Source organism: Enhydra lutris, unplaced genomic scaffold (assembly GCF_002288905.1).
Source record: "Enhydra lutris kenyoni isolate GAN:26980312 unplaced genomic scaffold, ASM228890v2 scaffoldscaffold28, whole genome shotgun sequence".
NCBI classification, from domain to species: Eukaryota; Metazoa; Chordata; class Mammalia; order Carnivora; family Mustelidae; genus Enhydra; species Enhydra lutris.
In genome coordinates, this window is record NW_019154112.1 from 22,906,627 (window position 1) to 22,925,063 (window position 18,437).

Below are 18,437 nucleotides of genomic sequence, written 5' to 3' on the forward strand. Positions count from 1 at the left end.
TTCCACCTGGGGGTTAGAACACGAAACAGTAAGGAATGCAAATCAGGAAATGATTTTGAAAGCAAAAATAAATATTGAATAAGTTCTCAAGGTTAATTGCTATCTTTTTGTAAGGTCATGGGCTCTAACACAAATATTTAATATTCTTAATATATATGTTTCCTCTACACTTAAGTTTTAAAATTTGAGCATAAAGAAGCTTCCCAGCGCAGAACAATTCCCATCTCAGCAGGGAATTCTCACCTTATTATATGTGTTGCCTCTAAACAAGGTGTGAAAATTCCCCTGTTCATCACTCACTGAGAAGGAGGACAAATGACTGAAAGGTCCTGGGGTAAGACAGTCAGCATGTGAGAGGGTCTGTGGAGGCAGCAGGGACTGAGCAGGAGGATAGAGTCTAGTCTGATATAAAGGGTGGAGAGAAACAGGCTTGGGAGGAACTGTCACATCCTGGGAAGAAGAAAGGTATAAAGAGCATGTTAGTGGATGAAAGTCAAGCTCACCTGGAATTAAGTCTAAACATTATGGACTTTACATCAGAATCTCTTACTAGTAAGAAGGAAGCCTCTGCTCGCACTTGGGCCCCTCACAACACACCACTTTCATGGTGTACTGTCTCTTTCAGGAATTCCTGTCAGTCTCCCTCCTCCAGCCTCCTCCACAGAAAGAAACAAGCACCTGCAGTGTCTCCTGAAGGGTGTCAAGGTTGTTATTTTTCAAAGTGTTGAGAGGAGAAATGTTTAAGGAAAGTGAGCATCCATCCCAAAGGTGATAGGATGAGATCAGAAAAGGCTTTGTGGAAGAGGACAGCAACAATGGAAATGAATCTAAGAGTGCTTGTGATTTAGTGTGGAAGAAATGAGGGAGATGGGAGGCCATCACAGAGGATATCAGTGTGCAAGCAGCAGGGCCAAAGCATCAGTTTAATTTGTGGTACCGTTAAGTTGTGAAGCTGGGCTGAGTAAGGGCAAGGGATCGGGGAGAGGTAGGTCTGGAGAGACACATGAGGTTTTCAATCCAGGCAGTGTGTTCCTTTGGAGAGAAACTGGAGAGAGCACACAGATGAGTTACAGTGTAGAGAGGAGAGGGAAGGAGGCTTTCCCTAGGGTGGGTCTTGAACCTGGAAAAATGGGTGAATGCCAAAGACTTTGAGGAAGTAGGACCCACAGTATGAGGCCGGGAATGGGGGCAAGAAAGCCACGAGAGTGGGAAGTCTTGAGCCTACAAAGAAAAGCTCCAAAAAGGGCCTGTATACATAAATATCTATGAAAGACAGGGCTACTTTTTCAGATATACCATCTCTTATATTTCTGAAACTTTTAATGTGGGGAAATAAATCAACAGTGATTATCCTATAGTAAAACCCCTTAGGACATGAATCTTATAAAATGAAACCTTTATTCACCTCTGTGGCCTCAGAGTCAAGTGCAACGTGTAATATAGTAGATGCTTAATGCATTAATGACTGAAATTTCAGAGGAATATTATATTTTCTGTGAGTTCAATACTGTATTCTATTATTTCTCTGCTCCATAAGCAATGAACTAAAAATATATTTGGTTTTGTGTGAAATGGAAATTTAGTACGAAATAATACACATTGCTCAAAATTATATTTAGCAAGCAAATAAATTCCACTTTAAAACTGTACATTTAATATTTTTAATGTAAATTTTGGGGCACCTGGGTGGCTCAGTGGGTTAAAGCCTCTGCCTTTGGCTCAGGTCATGATTCCAGGGCCCTGGGAGCAAGCCCCGCATCGGGCTCTCTGCTCATCAGGGAGCCTGTTTCCTCCTCTCTCTGTCTGCCTCTCTGCTTACTTGTGATCTCTGTCTGTCAAATAAATAAATAAATAAATCTTTAATATTTTTAATGTAAATTTAATTCATTTTACCAATACTATGTATTTTTCAGCCACTGATTGTCTTTCTAAAGTGTACGTTGAACATGTTTGCTATATTGGTAGATGTCTTTTTTTTTTTTTAAGATTGTTTATTTATTTGACAGACAGAGATCACAAGTAGGCAGAGAGGCAGGCAAAGAGAGGAAGGGAAGCAGGCTCCCTGCTGAGCAGAGAGCCCGATGTGGGGCTCCATCCCAGGACCCTGGGATCATGACCTGAGCCGAAGGCAGAGGCTTTAACCCACTGAGCCACCCAGGCACCCCTTTTTTCTTTTTTTTAAGCATTAGATTCAGAACTTACTTTTAAAAGACTCAGAAAATTTAAGCAGGTTAGAAAATTATAATTCTAGATCTTTTAAGTTTGTAGAAATGAGAGATTATAAGCCTCTGTACTTTGAAATGGTAACTAACTGGTTTCTTGTTTGTGCTGCAAGTGTTTATTTTACATATCAAGCAAATACAAATAATTTTACACATGCATGCGGTAAGCACACATTATTATTTTTAAAAAAAGCATCCAATTTGCAACATTCTGCATCTCGTTTGTTTGTATTTTTCCCCCATTTAACAATATCTTTGGAATATTTCTGTCAGTCCATGAAAGATTTGGATTTCCTAGCAAAACACATTACTGAGTTATCTCACGGATATAATTGTCATTCAATTGATTCTTTTGGAAACTCTAGGTATATCACCCAAAATATCAAATAGTTAATGGTATGATAAATTTACCTCCTCTTTGCCAGTTTTCATATTTTTGATTCCTTCCTTTTGTCTAATTCCATTGGCCCCTGCCACTAACATTAAATAATGGTCACATTATTGTGCACCTTGAAGGGAACACTTTTAGTGTTTTCCCATTAAAGACGGCTTTTAGACTGAAATATATTCTAATTTGTTTTCTCAATCAGTGATTTCATTATTTTATCAACAGCTCATTACAATTCTTAATCAGTGTGGAAACTGATTTGAGAACTGAGTAGCAAACACAAAGACTAGGTGTGTAAGGAAAAGGTAGCTTTGTTACTGACAGTTGATGGCGGTTAGGAAGAGGTGAGAGGAAAAGGTGAGCGAACAGTTCCTGGTTGATGTTTGGCTTCAGCTTTTCTGGGAGGGTTCAAGAACCCATTCTGAGGACTTCAGAAGCCAAGACTGTAGTGATCCTGGGGCAACAGAAGATTCCCTAGATGGGGGACTCAGGCAGGGCTAAGGGCTAACCAATCAGACAGAAAATGTTTCATATTTCTGTCCTCTCTGTAGCCAACCTCCCTATCTCAGGGGCTGGTCAAGCCTGGATACTTCTGTGGGTCAGAGAGGATCCCAGCTATCCCGGGCAGCTCAGCAGGGAGGGAAGAGCAGAATCGTATCAGCATTTGGACAGGCTATAGGGAGTTAAGGGTTCAGGCCAGGATCACTTTGGTTAATAATATGGTACAAAGGTGAACGAATTCTTGGTGGTGACCGCCTTGACATAAATGTCACCTGAGGCACCTGTTCTGATCTGTGCTAGTTGTCTTCTATGCTTCGTATAAGCCATTAGGCTGTGATTCTCTTTACCATCATTCTGGAAATTTTCTGTTCCTGTCTCTTTATGTTCGATCTCCTGTTTCCAGTATGCCATGTGTTTCTTGGTTCTCTTTTGTATCTATTGGGCCCTAGAGGAGTTTCCTGGGGGGAAATGGAGTATTAGAAGAAAAATTTTGACCTTTGCATGTTGAAAATTTTGTTCTGCCCTTACATTTAATTTTTCTAGTTTTCTTTTGTCAATTCTTATAAATTCATTTCCCTTGCTTTCCTTATGCACAGGATGTTATCGTTCTTAAATTTTCCAAATCAAATATTTAATTCATTTGTTTGTATTCTCATATTCATTCATTAACCATATTTAGAGTCATGAGTTTTCTTCCAGAGACTATTTTGACTGTATTCCATAATTTCTAATAGACAATAGTTTCATTACTTTTTTCTTCCAGGTAGAAATTTTATTTTGAATTTCCTCTTTAATCAAAAATTTGTTGAAAAGCACATTTTCAATATGCAGGTAGCAAGGAAGTCCAAATAGTCACAATGCATATGGAAGTTTGTTACTTTTCAAAATATTTTGCCAGAAGATAACTTGAGAACCTCCAAATGATTCAAAAGATATTCTTGGTCCTTCTCTATCTCATTATTATAAAAATACACACACACACACACACGCACACACCCATCTTTATCCCTATGTTTTTATTACTATATATAGGAATCTTGACCATATACAAATGTAATATACATAACAGGCCCTTTCTATATACTGTGTGTGTGTGTGTGTGTGTGTGTACACACATCTACAATGACTTTGTCATCAGAGCTTATCTATGGATGTTGATGTAACTTCAGCCTCACACCCAGAATTATTTTACATATTCTACTGCCGATTATACCTTCACAATTTTCTCACAGAATTGTAATTTGATATAAAGAAGTCCCTTACTTTAAGGAATAAATTTTCTCTAACTTATTTCTCTTCTAAATCCCCAAAATGTCACTCATTGTAGATTTCATGTGTAGAACACAAATGCCATACACTGAAACTATTTTAAATCTGTGTTTTAATTTAACTGCATTATAAAACTGCAATACGGTGTGATTGCTCACTATGTCCTGTTTTAAATATTCAGATATGTTTTCAATGCACTTCATAATGGTATCTGATACAAAGGAATGAATTTCAGTTCACCATTCTATTGTTTTCTATGTATTACTTTATAGTGTTTTCTGCAGCAGGAAGAACATGTATGTTTCCAATTAAATTGGGTTTTTAATTTTTCCTCTATGAATATTCCTCAAAAAAGATATTTATCATTGACTTCAGCAAAATGTTAAACATTATAATATTGAGTACCTCACTTCTTTAAACATTACTAAAGTCGCAAAGCATCACCAGGTCCTGAATGCCTACTTTGTAAATGTCTTATGATGCCATAATGCCATTATTAGTTAAAACTCAAGGTAAAACTATAAATATAGGGCTAGGTATACTAATATGAATGATGAATTAACAATATGGCTGTTAACAAGCTTATACTAGATATAGGTCTTACATCATCACTGTCATTTCTTGTTATTTATTCCTATATTAGTCGTGGTACACTCAATCCAGACTATTTTGCAGATGTTTTAAAATAAAACCCCTTGTTCATTTTATGTGGATTATTTTAATTAAAAATAGTTATGTGATAGTGGGTGCCTGGGTGGCTCAGTGGTTTAAGCTGCTGCATTCGACTCAGGTCATGATCTCAGGGTCCTGGGATCGAGTCCCACATCGGGCTCTCTGCTCACCAGGGAGCCTGCTTCTCTCTGCCTGCCTCTCTGTCTACTTGTGATCTCTCTCTGTCAAATAAATAAATAAAATCTTAAAAAAAAAATAGTTATGTGATAAATCATACGTCCGACTGGGCACATGATCTTCAATCAAGGATAAAAGGCTTAAGGAGTAGCCAGCTGAGGGCTCTCTGTTCACTGCACCAAACTGAAGGGCTGACACTTTCTCAGGAAATCTCACTTAAAATATACATGAGTTGTGACTGTCTAGCACTCAGACTTACAAAGGACACCAGTGTAAATCCATATTAATCGGCAAAGCTTAAAATATTTCTTAGAATTTTAAGTCAGGAGGTGGCCAGCTTTTCCTGTGAGGGTCCACTGAGGATACACAGTAGGCTTTACAAACCATATGTTTTGTCACTATTACCATGGTAGCATGAAAACAGCCTCAGACAAGACATTAAAGAATACGTATGGTCGTGTACCAATAAAATATTATTTATAGGAACAGGTGGTGGACCAGATATGGCCAACAGGTAATAGTGTGAACCCTATCGTACATCAATAAAATCTTCATCATATCTGACCTGTACCCCACCACCACCCCAAGGAACTATCTTGAGGTAGGTAGATACTGCTTTGGAGATCACTATTCTAAATGATTCCTGGAAATGAACATCATCTACCCTGCTTTTGCATCCAATAGATGAATCTTCTAATGTTCTAGTTTTTGAGGGAAGGATAGGGAATCATAAAATTGTTTCATACCCCGTTTCTATCAGTGAGATATGTTACCAAAGCAATTTCTAGTAAAATGCTTTAAACTGCTTTTCACTTACTTGAGAATTGTCTTTTTCAGTATAAAAATACTTAGGACAAATTTTTCAAAAGAAAATAAGCTTGACTTAGGAGCTTGATTTTTAAAAAGGGATTCTTTTATTTGATTATAATATCATATCCTGAAAAATAAGGAACACAAGAATTTATGAAGCGAGTAATACCTTTGTTCGTTATAGAAAATTTTGCAGACAATATGTGGTGAATAAATTAATTTAGTTCTGTTTATTAAGAGAGCTGGAGAAACTGCAGAATTAAGTATTGACAGAGACTTCAGAAAATTAATGCTATAGCCATATCCGCTGCATTTACCACTTTAAAAAAAGCCTACTTTCCCCTCAGCCATCAAGTGGAACTATTTAACTTCAAAAGCTGTTTTCACTGCAATACCAAAGGGCATTTTAAGGCACTATGGGCTCTTTTCATTAAAGCCTGCACATCTGAGACTCTTTTGTTCCATCCTGGCATTTTAAAGTTACCCCCTTTCCCCGTGGTTTGGAAGTGAAGGGTGAAAATCCACTTTCTCTTCGCTCCTGCTGTCCCCACTTCACACCATGCAGTGATTTGTGCCTCTGGAAATGCAGAGCATCACCAGGTGAAATTACTGGAGCCCTTTTTTATTTTTTAAGATTTTATTTATTTATTTAACAGAGAGATACACAGCAAGAGAAGGAACACAAGCAGGGGGAGTGGGAGAGGGAGAAGCAGGCTTCCTGCCAAGCAGGGAGCCCAATGTGGGACTAGAGGCAGGACTAGATCCCCGGACCCTGGGATCATGACCTGAGCAGAAGGCAGACGCTTAATGACTGAGCCACCCAGGTGCCCCTGGAATAGCTTCTTGTTTATCAGCCCTTATTCTGGAGGATCTATATGCATTTTAAAAACAGACATACTTTACGCCTCACTTACCTATTTCAAATTCTTATTTGAACCAAAAAATGCAAACATGTGAAGTATGAAAAGAAATAGCATATGCTTAGCTTTTTCAAATCCCCTTTACCCCAAAAAGTTTTTAAATGATTCAAATACAATTTGCAAGATAGGCTTTGGATTAGTTAGGGCTTAGCGTTTGTGGTTGTCTAACAGCAAACCTTAAAGAGCAGATGCCCCTGGGAAGGTACTGTGATGGCAACATGCTCAAGGGAAAAAAAGAGAAAATATGTCATAATCAATCACAGTGGGCACTAGAAGGTTAAAATGCCCAGTTTTGTTTTTCTATACATAGAATTTAATTCTTATCTTAGGGTGCCACCAGACATGTATTTGGTAGAGAGGTGCCACCAGACATGTATTGAAGAAGTCAAAAAACAACATAGAAAAGAGACTTCGGTGATTTCTCATAACAGTGGGGAGGAGAGAACATATTTGATATCGTCTTGGCAAGGGGTCAAACCCTTTCTTCCAAAATTACAGTGATTTTAAAGGAAATGATAACAATAAACATTTCAAATGTGTATTCCCTTTCAAGTGTCCAAAGCCCTTTTGCGGTGACTATTTTGTATAATCACAAATAGGTATCAGTATGGGTACCATTAGAAATGGGATGAGTAGTCCCATCTTTTTCTAGGATAAAAATTAAGTTCAGAGTTCCCAGGCTCACACAGAATCCATGTTCTTTCCACTGCATTCTATTGCAAGGTTTCTCTCCTTTGCAGGAAGTAGAAGAATCAAAGACTCCAGTAACCAGCAGTCACAGAAAGTCCCTTAAGGGATAAGAGGACCAGAGAACTGGGCCATGGTGTGTGTAGCTTGAGTGTGTAGTGGACAGTTTCACACGAGGAAGTACGGAAGATTACAGGGAAAGTTAAGATTGACAGAAAGAGACCAAGGTCCAAAATAGGTAGAAATCACTAGAACCTAAGCTTTATGAGGGCAGGGATACTGTCGGCTCGATTTCCAGCAGAGTCACCCATATATGTTGCAGAGCTTGGCACACAAACGTTAAAGAGTTGAATGCTAGGAGTAGAGAGAAAGGAGTGAGCATGGAAGAAAGCAGCAATGCCACTCATCACGAACATCAGGAAACCATAGCATTGAGGGGACCACTTACCAGGAAATAGGAACTGTTTATTACGATTTTGACCTACACAGTAGATTACAAGACTTTCCATCTCCCCAAACATTATGGCCTGAGCAACACTTGCTCCTTTCCTTTTTTGAATCAGCTAAGGATGAGAAACATCAACCAATAATATTTGAATATTTAATAACATTTATCATTATATTCCAATAGTATTTACAAACATAAACACAGAATTGTAGGGTAAGAGGGCACCATGAAAAGTATTTTGTACAATGCCCTCTTTTTGCAGCTATGTAATAAGGTTCAGGATCAGGAAGGACTTCATCAAACAACAGGCATTTTTCATACCGCTGCCTGACATTCAAAATTTTCTCTTAAAAAAAAAATTCTTTTTTAATTGATTCTCCTGAAACCTAACAATTAGGGAAATATAAGAATGAAGGTAAAATGTATAGGAAGTTGGGGAAGCCATAACTTGGCTGAAATATCTAGTGTCAATAAAAATGCATGCCCCTTAATAAATGGGGATATGGCTAGAGGCTATATGGTACGTGGGGAAATCCCATCAATGGAAGCTTACCTCCTTTATACAAATCAAATAGGGAAAAGTTCTTAGTGAAGGCACAAAAAGAAGATACCTAGTCAGTGTTGGTTGAACTGAAATGCTGTGCAGTGGTAGCATTGAGATTCTTTAGTTTAGTGTTCTTGGAGCTGGAAGGGAGCCAAGAAATGGTGTCGTCCAGGATTTCTCAACTCCAGCACTACTGACATTTCAGGCTGGATAATTCAGCGTTGTGTGAGACTGCCCCATACATTGCTTAGAGGCCAGCATTCCTGGCCTCTGCCCACTAGATGCCAGTGGCATCCTCAATTATGACAACCAATAATGTTGGGCCAACATCACCCCAGTTGAAAACCATCAGGCCAGCCCAATTCTCTCACTTCATTGATGAGGTTCATGGCTCACAAACACACAGGGTAGAGCTGATTAATCAAGGGTAGAGCTGACTAATCAAGCTTCTTTGGCTATGTTCCAGACATCAGAGTTCTTTCTGAAAAACCAAGCTGCTCTAGTTTTCCTTTGGTTCAATTATACCTCAGAATGAATGAGCTCATTAGATCCTCCCTGGATAGAGGTTCTAAATTTGGGAGGTGAGACTAGCCTGACCCTACAATATTCTGCAAAAGGCCAGTCCTTCCACAAAATGCAGTTCAGGAGAGCCTAACATTTCCTGGAAATAGATTAGCCAAAGATTGAAAAAAACACCTCTATTTCCGAACTTACCCAAAGGAATGAATGTCATACACGCTTGCTTTATTCGAACCGGTAAAATACGTTAAGCCTCTCAACTCTACCAGATAAATATAAGAGACAATCCAGTCCCGGTGAGTTGTTTATTACCATGCCAAATGCAATTTTCTATTTTCAAGGAAAAATAAAAGTTTATATCTATATCTATATATACACCCACACATACACACACATACATACATAAAGGTTAAAATGTGTGTGTGTGTGTGTGTGTGTGTGTGTGTGTGTGTGTATATATATATATATATATATCTCACACCTAAAGGTCCATAAGACAAATTGGTATTTGGATGATCTGGCTGCAAGAGATTAAATTTCTCTTCAGATGTCCGTATTTGGAGATTAGAACATTAGCTTGAAAAAGTCTAAAAACCTGCCAGCTCTGCGGTCCTTGAGGAATCATCAATTTTGAATTTATAGATTTTACAGATCTTCCTTTCCATGCAGCCTTCGAAATAAATAGAACTACATTTTTGCACTTGTGTAATGTATTCCATACATATTCTTTTTCCATATATTTACTGTAAAGGACCTGCTTCACCAGCTTGAGTTGAGTTTTCCCACGTGCTGGACTTCTCAGGCTGTCTGTGGCTCTTTAATGGAATTCAAAAACCAGTTTATTTACCCCCTTTTTCTCTCTGCTTCATTCTCTCCTATGCATTCTTTTGGTTGCTGCTATCATTTGAATTTGTTGTTCTTCTTGCCCAAATTACCCACCTTTTTTTTTCTTTATCTTGGATCACAGAAAAGAGGTTTCTAAATCTCTCCACATAACTCATCTTCAGACTTATATATTTTGCTGTGACCTTTACATTTGTCAACAAAGTCTAATCTCACCCACACATTAAAATAAGTAACAATCTCCCTGCTGCTTAGAGAGTATAATGTGTTTCAAACACGTCAATCTTAGCATTTATATTCAAATAGTACATCCGACTTTCACTGTGTCATCCTCTGTGCTTTCTACCTTGAGTCCTCTTCTTATGGGTCAAAGAAAATTATTTGATAGAGAAGAGAAAATCACAAGCCTCTCACTCGGATCGCATTTCCTAAGGATCTTTATTGTTAAATAACAAAGTTTAATCAAGTAAATTTTAAAGATTTACTTGGCTTTATTAAATGATTCATGAACCTCCAGGAAGTAGAAGAGAGCTCTGAGGAGTTAGGCAAAATGGAAGGGTTTGTAGAAGGGTGGGGCAAGAACATTATCAGCAAAAGAAAAGGATTGTCCAGGGGAGGTAGCTTTGGGGAGGGGGGCAGGTGTCTTATCATGCAGATTATTACCTCCTATTTCTTTGATGGGCGGGGAATGATAGAAAAATTCTTGACTGACAAGCAAAGACTATATTTCCAGGGGAGGTAGAAACTACAAATCAATTACGTACTAAGCACAGGTTCAAGAACTCTAAATGATACCATCTGGGGCCCATGGTTTTGGGTTTTTTTTTTAAACATTATTAATAACCATAAGTCATTTTAAGGTAGTTGTAGAATTGAAACTGTGTAAGGAAGGAGGAAAGGGAGTATTATAGACAGTGTGCTGAAGAACAGCACTAGTTTTACCAAAACTGTCTTAAATGCCATATTGGTACCATCTATAGTTCTATCTACAGGTTGACCTTGACTCGGAGTTCAAGGAAAAGTTTGGGGTACAGACCAGTGAAGTAAAACATAAGAATGTATCATTTTCCTTGCCAAAACAAAACTTTCTAATCTCTAAATAACATTTACTCTGGATATTACTTAAAATATTTTACACAGCTACCTTCTCTCTTTTGACATTCTAACTGTTGTTTAATACTCTTCAGAAGAAACTAATATATGATATTTAATTTTAACAAGACCTTATCTTAAAACTGTAGCATAATTTACATGAGAGCCTCTATATATGACAGTACCATTCCTCTTAAATAGAGATAGATAGGGACATCATGAGCTAACAAAACATCAAAGAACACATTTGTATAAAACTTTCAGATTATCATTTTTTCCCCATGGATTAGGATATGGTAAGATACTGCATATCTACCAATATTTCTTAGGCAACTAATGCTTCAGAGCTTGACTAATTATTAGAATTAATTATTAGAATTCAGTTGCTTAAGTAATTATTAGAATTAGTAGAAATAGAATAATTCTATCTATTATGATCCAAGTGGCAATGGGTTTTCTTCATGTGTTTGTTTGCTTGTTTTAAAGCAAGTAAGAATCTCTTCAATACTTTAATGCTATGTAAGGCAAAGGAAGGGGGACAAGAAACTAAGTTTCCCATAGCTTGAAGACAACTGCAACAGAAAATTGAAACTCTGTAGTTCCAGTTCTAATCTTCCAATCTCAATAATTACACAAGGTCATGAGAAAGCTTAAACCTCCCCCTGCCAAATAGAAAGAATGAGAGGAAATCTTAAGTCTGAAAAGGTGATCCTATTTTGATTATATTCTAGAGAAAAAGCAAATATTGTCTCTATAGGACAATTTCAGAAAAGAAAAGAAAAAAAACAGTTTATGATGATAAACTATTACATGTGATATAGTACCTGTTTATGATAAACAATTACCTATTACACTTAGAGGGAGGAAGGAGGGGTGGGAAGGTAGAAAGGAAGGAAATAAGAAAGAAAGGTGGGGAAGGAGGGAGGAAGACAAAAGGAAAAAGGAAAAAAAAAACTCACAAAGATTTCATTACTCGAATAAACACAAATAACCTGGCAAAACATGAAGAAACTAAATCTGGTCTTAACCCTTCCATAAGAAATGTAACACAAGGCATTTCGGTTCTCCCTCCTTAAGACAGGGAAAACCACTTAATCACTTCTAGACCTAGAAAGGTTAAACATTTTAAACTGAAAACTACTTCTCAATGAAAGGTTAGCACTGATAAGAGATCATTTTACAACAAAAGAGAATGGACTATTTTGATTGAGAAACAATTGTTGAAACAGTAGCAATTTATGGCAAAGCCAGAAGTCATTCAGAATAAAAGGCAGTATTGTCAGTTTCACCCATGACAAAGATGAATACTTGCTCTGTAATAGTAACATGCACGTGACACAAGGAAGTGAAGGTGAAGGTCGCAGAAGAAATCTAACTTGATGAATAATGAGATAGAAATCTGAAAGTCACCCACATAATCATCAAAGTTGAATGTCAAACAAAATTTGGTAGCGAAGTCAGGTATCTCAGAAAAATCAGAGAAAAGAAAGACTGAAAATATTACCCAAAAAAAAAAAAAAAAAATCCCCCATAATTGTCCCTTTAAGTTCTCTGTAAAGTGGTGTGGAGGAAATTCATTAAATGGTCATTTTCACACAAAACATGTTCCTTTTCTTATTGAAGCAAATTAGAAAGAAAATAAAATTCAAGAGGTACACGTGCTAGGAAGTGTTATTTCTCACTAAAAAAACAAAACAAAACAAACAAACAAAAACAACCAGGGTAATCAGATGAAATAACAATATTTCCTCTTTAATTCTGTCCAAATCCTTTCTTTTTATGTATTTCTCTAAGGTTTTCAGAAGAAAATTACATATTTAATACTTTGGGTTCAATTACTTATTTATAAAGAGAGAAAGAGAGTATTTTATGTAACATTTTATATAACTGAGTTTAGCAATTGCTTTTTTATTAAGTTGAAGATCTTAAGTGAAGAAATCACCTTTATCCAATTAGACACACCAGAAAGTGTGTCTAAGTGACCAGAAAACAATCAATGTATTTTGCCAACTCACAAGTAGTCAGACAAACTAAAAATCAGTGGGCTCTTTAAGTATCTTCATTCTCATCAGTGAATTGATTTTCTAAGCCTCAATGTCTTCTGGATGCCTGTTTGTCCAATCAATTCTGTTAATTACTTTTCAGCTCTGACCTTGGCTGTCTATAGGGTATGCTTCAAAGTATATCACCATACTTTCAAATCCAAATGCAAGTGTGAGGATTTTTTGCAATAAGTCAACAGGACCACAAATTGATACAATAATGGATTTAAAGGTAATTTCAAAAAAGCATAAGCTTCATTCCGAAGAGTCTTTGTCACAAAATCCATCAAATATAGACGGATGCTTCTTGGCCTATGCCATTTTGATGTAAAAGCTGTTGATTAATAAGTCTCAATTACTTGATTATGCGTTTAGTTTCAAACTTTGCTTTTAGTACCCAGAGACGGTCTCCAGGCAAATGTTCAGTTCATTATCAGTTTAAAAGGCTGCCTGCTTGTATCTTACGCTACAGTAAATACATTTCTGTCTGGTCTCATCATCTCTAGTGTCTGACATTTTGTAACAGAGAGTTTTGAAATCATATTTTATGGCAGCGAAGCTGTTAGGGGAAATTTATTGACTTAACAATCCCATCCAGCATCTCCTGTCATGTGGAACTGTCCCCAGTACAAGGCAGATTAGTGAATGTGAGCAGCTTCAATTTGGCCCAAGTGTCTGGCTAAAGAATTTTCCATTACATGGGTGGGTGAGATCAACTGAGTTTGGAACCATTCAATTTATTCTGTGGCAGCAGCAAAGGAGACTACAAGAGTGACTAGCGAATTTGAGTACATGCTCTTCTATTCAAGTTCTGATGAAGTAGCAACACTGAGATTATAAACTGTTATTACTCAATTTATATTTTAAGTAGATCTAAGCATCTGCACTGGTGAGCTGTCTTTGATGTCTTTCTCCCTGGCAGATTCTGGACACGGAGATGGTAGTTAGAACTCCACATAGAGAGACTAGTTCATAGTATATGTAGTTGGCCCACGTGCAGGGACCCCAAATTTCTATTAAATTATCCCTCTCATGCAAGGTTAATGAGGACGACCAGGGAATGTCTGGAATTCACTTTTAAATAGTATGCTCTACCTCTTTCAATATGACAGTCTAGAGACTCCTTTTACTTCCCATGTTCCACATAAAAGGTGAGATAAAAGCAAGAAAAAATTGGTTGAAAAAAACAATATGAGTACAGTTGTATCTGTGGCACCTCCATATTTGCAAAAGAGTTCCAATTTTCCACAAATTATCTGGAAATTCATAGGTTTATGTTGAACATAAACAGAGCTTTAAACTTGCAGTCTAGTCAAAAAAAGCAGGGCAAAGAAATGGCAACTCCTTTTAATGACAAGAATTTCCTAAACTTGAAAATGGAATTTATTATTTTCATGGAGAGTTAATGGTGATAAATCTGTACCTTGATATTCTACACATGAATCTTATTTAAAACAAAATACATACATTTGAAATTATACTAATATAAAAGAACAAAATCATTATTTTACAGCAGTAGGTTGTATTTTGAAGAACGTAAATTACATAGATAGTATGTGAAGTTTATCTTAGCTGTTGACGTTTTTGTCATTTGACTGCATTATTTTTATAATGATCCCATGAGGTCTAAAATGTCATAGTAAGCCTCTAAAGTATTTGTATCACACAAGCAGTAGATATTTGATAAGTGTTTTTTGTTGATGATTAAAATATGCTTTAAGAGGAATTTTCATTTCTGTTATGTGTGGAATTAATAAAGACAATCCTATAAATCAGTGAGATTTCTCTATTTAAAGTGAGGATAACATTTTATTCTATAAAATGAAAGTAATTGCCTCTAATTATCATAGGTAATGCTATTAGTGTCTTCTAAAAATATTTACCTTATAAAATCATATTGTCTCCATTTTATAGAAAAAACTATAACAAATCCTGAGAAAGTATTTATGATGAACATCTTCAAGGCTACACAGTGACTTCTGACTTAATGAGGGTTAATCTTAGATTTTTAAGGAACACAGATTTTTGAATTGGAAGGATCCTTAAAAAGTACCCAATCTGAACGCCTCATTTTACATATGAGGAAAATGAAGAGAGATGTTATAGAGCTAATAAGTGGCAGATAAGATAGTCCTTATGATTCACAAATGCAAGTATAATTTATTGTTTCAAGAATATTCTTAGTTATTTTCAAAGTAAAATTTACATGGAGTATATCACTTTGTATTCCTTCATAAGTATATTTTATTATAGATCACCAAGGGTGGTGATTTTACTTGCCTTGGCTGTATTCAGAAAGTTTTCTGGATTGCTTACATTGTTTATCCATGTCATAGTATTTGCGATATAAAATATACAACCCATGCCTATTTGCTGCATCTTAATAGGACAAAAAAGAGGCAAAGTTTCACTCTGAAATAATTTATGGACTTTTATATTGCATAAATGTGTATTTTCATAGGTTTCCCAAATAGCTTATAAAGCACCATCAACAACCTCCCATTATTCTCCCTCCAACATATAGGATATACAAGGGGAAGATAGTACTCCTTTTTTACAAGTAATCCAAATGACCAAAAAAGCCTTAAAATATCTTAAGCCCCAATCCACTATTACTGCTCAATCTAGGGGTTCGTATCATCTCTAGTATGTTACTACGCATCCATACAAAAGATATTTCGCTAAATGTACTAATATACCAAATCCAAAATAGTTCATCTCTTCAAAATGAAGCAGGAATTTAGAAATAATAATGCGACATCTATATGACCCATCCAACCAATGACTTCATGATGTCTTTCTTTATGGAGAATCGTGTCTTTGTTCCTAAAACATTACCAGCACAAGGTAGAAAAAAAATTTTTTTTAACTTGAAACACTTCAAACAAAATATCATCCTGGGAATATATGAATTTCTTTTTATTATGCAAATAATGGACCTTTTCTTATTACTAAGGACACTCCAGTCAAATAAACATTTTCTTGTACATACCATATTCATAGAAGCATCTTCATATTTTATACAGTTATTTATCAAAGTATCAAAATTTTTTCTTCTGTATGCTCACCTGATCAGAAAAGAAGTCACTGTTATCTTCCAGGTATTTACTGAAAGGATTGGGCTCATAGATTTCCTCCTCTTTTCTCAGTAATATTTTGGATTTTACAGGTACTGGGCGAATTACTCCAGGCTTAGTCTTCATGAATGTTAAATAAAATTTTAAAAAATAAAGAAATAAATGGCATTAAAATGAATGAATATGTGTACTGTTAAGTCATCCAAATGTTCTCACAAAAATTTTTAATTTTTTAAATTTTAAAATGATTTTACCAATACATAAAAGCAGCCTAGAAATCAAATGATTTTCACTGATAACTTTAAAATTAACTGCTACAGCAATTGACTAATAAGTATCTACTATCCAATGTTCAAAATGCAAAAACCTTCCTCATTTATCTAGCCAAATGTGTTCCTATATCCTCACTGGTCATTCAGTCAACAAATATTTCATTTAACAGATATTTATGGAGAGTGTCCTTAATGGCAGGCAGCTTTCTCATTCTGGGCATGGTAGGAGAGATGAATTTGGCACAAGCCACCAAGCCTTTAAGATTTTATTTTTCTGGAAAACAACTCCCATGACCCAACATCCACAGAGCTGGCCCCCAGAAACCAGGTTCGTACTAAGTCTGATGAAACCAGGGATGGCCTTCTGACCTAAGGGGGGTGGTTAGAGTAAGACTTTCTCTTCCATGAATGGGGAATAGGAATTCAGACTGCTCTGCAATTACTTGGGAAGATTGAAATTATAATATGTCAATTTGCAAGCTATGGGAAAGCCTCAATTTGCCATAAAAAGCAGATCAGATGAGAACAAGAAGGAGAGCGAAGTGCATGGGGAGCCTAAGGAGGAGAGACACTCAGGGGCTTTCCAGAATGGAATTCTAAAACATTCCTGGGGCCCCGCTGATTTTTTGTTTCCTGAGGCTCCCTAAGAATTTCCTTTTCTTTCACACAAGATCTCCTTCTTTTTAAAACTTACAACTTCCGTAACTTGCAACCAAAAGAGTTTTACCTAATGGACCAGTCATTCAAGACTCATAAACTTGTACCCAATGTCAGTTTGATGAGAAAGAGAGAGAGAGAAATCTACTTTGGGGCAATTTCAGAGTGATGTTTCACAAACACCAAAATCTCGTTACACTGTGAAATGTCACAAAATGATTGATAAGTTTACAAAAATACTCCAAACAAGAATTCAATAAAAAGTTGTGACACTTCTCCTGGTTAAGCATTTTGCTGCAATCATTCTTCTCAACCCCATTTCCTTTCAGAAAATAGTAAATTAGTTCTCCTCAGTAAATGCTGATACTCACAACTTAAGCCTTAAGGGACTACATCTATCTCTCTGCTCTATAAACCACCTGATATATTTTGAGGCTTGAATAAATGCTATTCTGCAATACTTTCTTCAATCGATATTTTCCCAGTTGTCTTTCATATTTATGCCAACTGGGGAAGTAAAGTGTGAGAGAAGTCTTTATTGTCCCCAGGCTAAGAAATTATCTCCTACTTAAGAAACTCTTATTTTGGGGCGCCTGGGTGGCTCAGTGGGTTAAAGCCTCTGCCTTCAGCTCGGGTCATGATCTCAGGGTCCTGGGATCAAGCCCCGCATCGGGCTCTCTGCTCCGCAGGGAGCCTGCTTCCTCCCCTCTCTCTCTGCCTGCCTCTATGCCTACTTGTGATCTCTCTCTCTCTCTGTCAAATAAATAAAATCTTTAAAAAAAAAAAAAGAAACTGTTATTTCTCTCAAGAGGGAAAAATGTGCAAGTAACATCCAATTATGTATTAAGTCGCAGAGTTGAGTATACATATGAGAGCAGTATCCCTCCAGTAAACTCAACACAAGAACAAAGCGTAGGCAGCTACTGATTTCTATAACCATCTATAATAAGGGAGATGCCTGATATCTGGGTCATGATCTTAAGTTGTCCAGATTTTCTGTCTCTCTTTTCCACTTGACTTCCTGTTTCATTTCCGTTTCCCCCTACTCCTGTACCTTCTCATTCTCTCCGCTCCTTTGTGTGGTAGGAAATCAATACAGCTCTAGTACCCTGGACCTACCAGGTTTTAAAACCAACATGGAGCTTTAGGAGCTAAGTTTGGTGGCAGTATGCAAAAAGACGAAAGCAGAGAGGAAAAGTCTGACTCAGAGCACTTGATATGCTAAGAATCCCTCTGCCAGAGCAACATGGCTACCTGACTGATTGTATTGCCAGCAGACTGATGATTTGGGTTATCC

The 18,437-nt window shown here is 36.7% G+C and overlaps 1 protein-coding gene across 1 annotated transcript in view; it reads right to left on the reverse strand.

Moving 5' to 3' along the window:
- Window positions 1–18,437, reverse strand: part of LOC111152487 (muscular LMNA interacting protein) — a 155,391-nt gene that overhangs the window by 47,089 nt on the left and 89,865 nt on the right. Inside the window, exons 11-12 of the mRNA XM_022510962.1 lie at window positions 16,203–16,331; window positions 244–450 (exon numbers count right to left, since the gene is read on the reverse strand). Of these exons, the coding sequence (XP_022366670.1) occupies window positions 244–450; window positions 16,203–16,331 (336 nt within the window). The remainder of the gene's footprint in view (window positions 1–243; window positions 451–16,202; window positions 16,332–18,437) is intronic.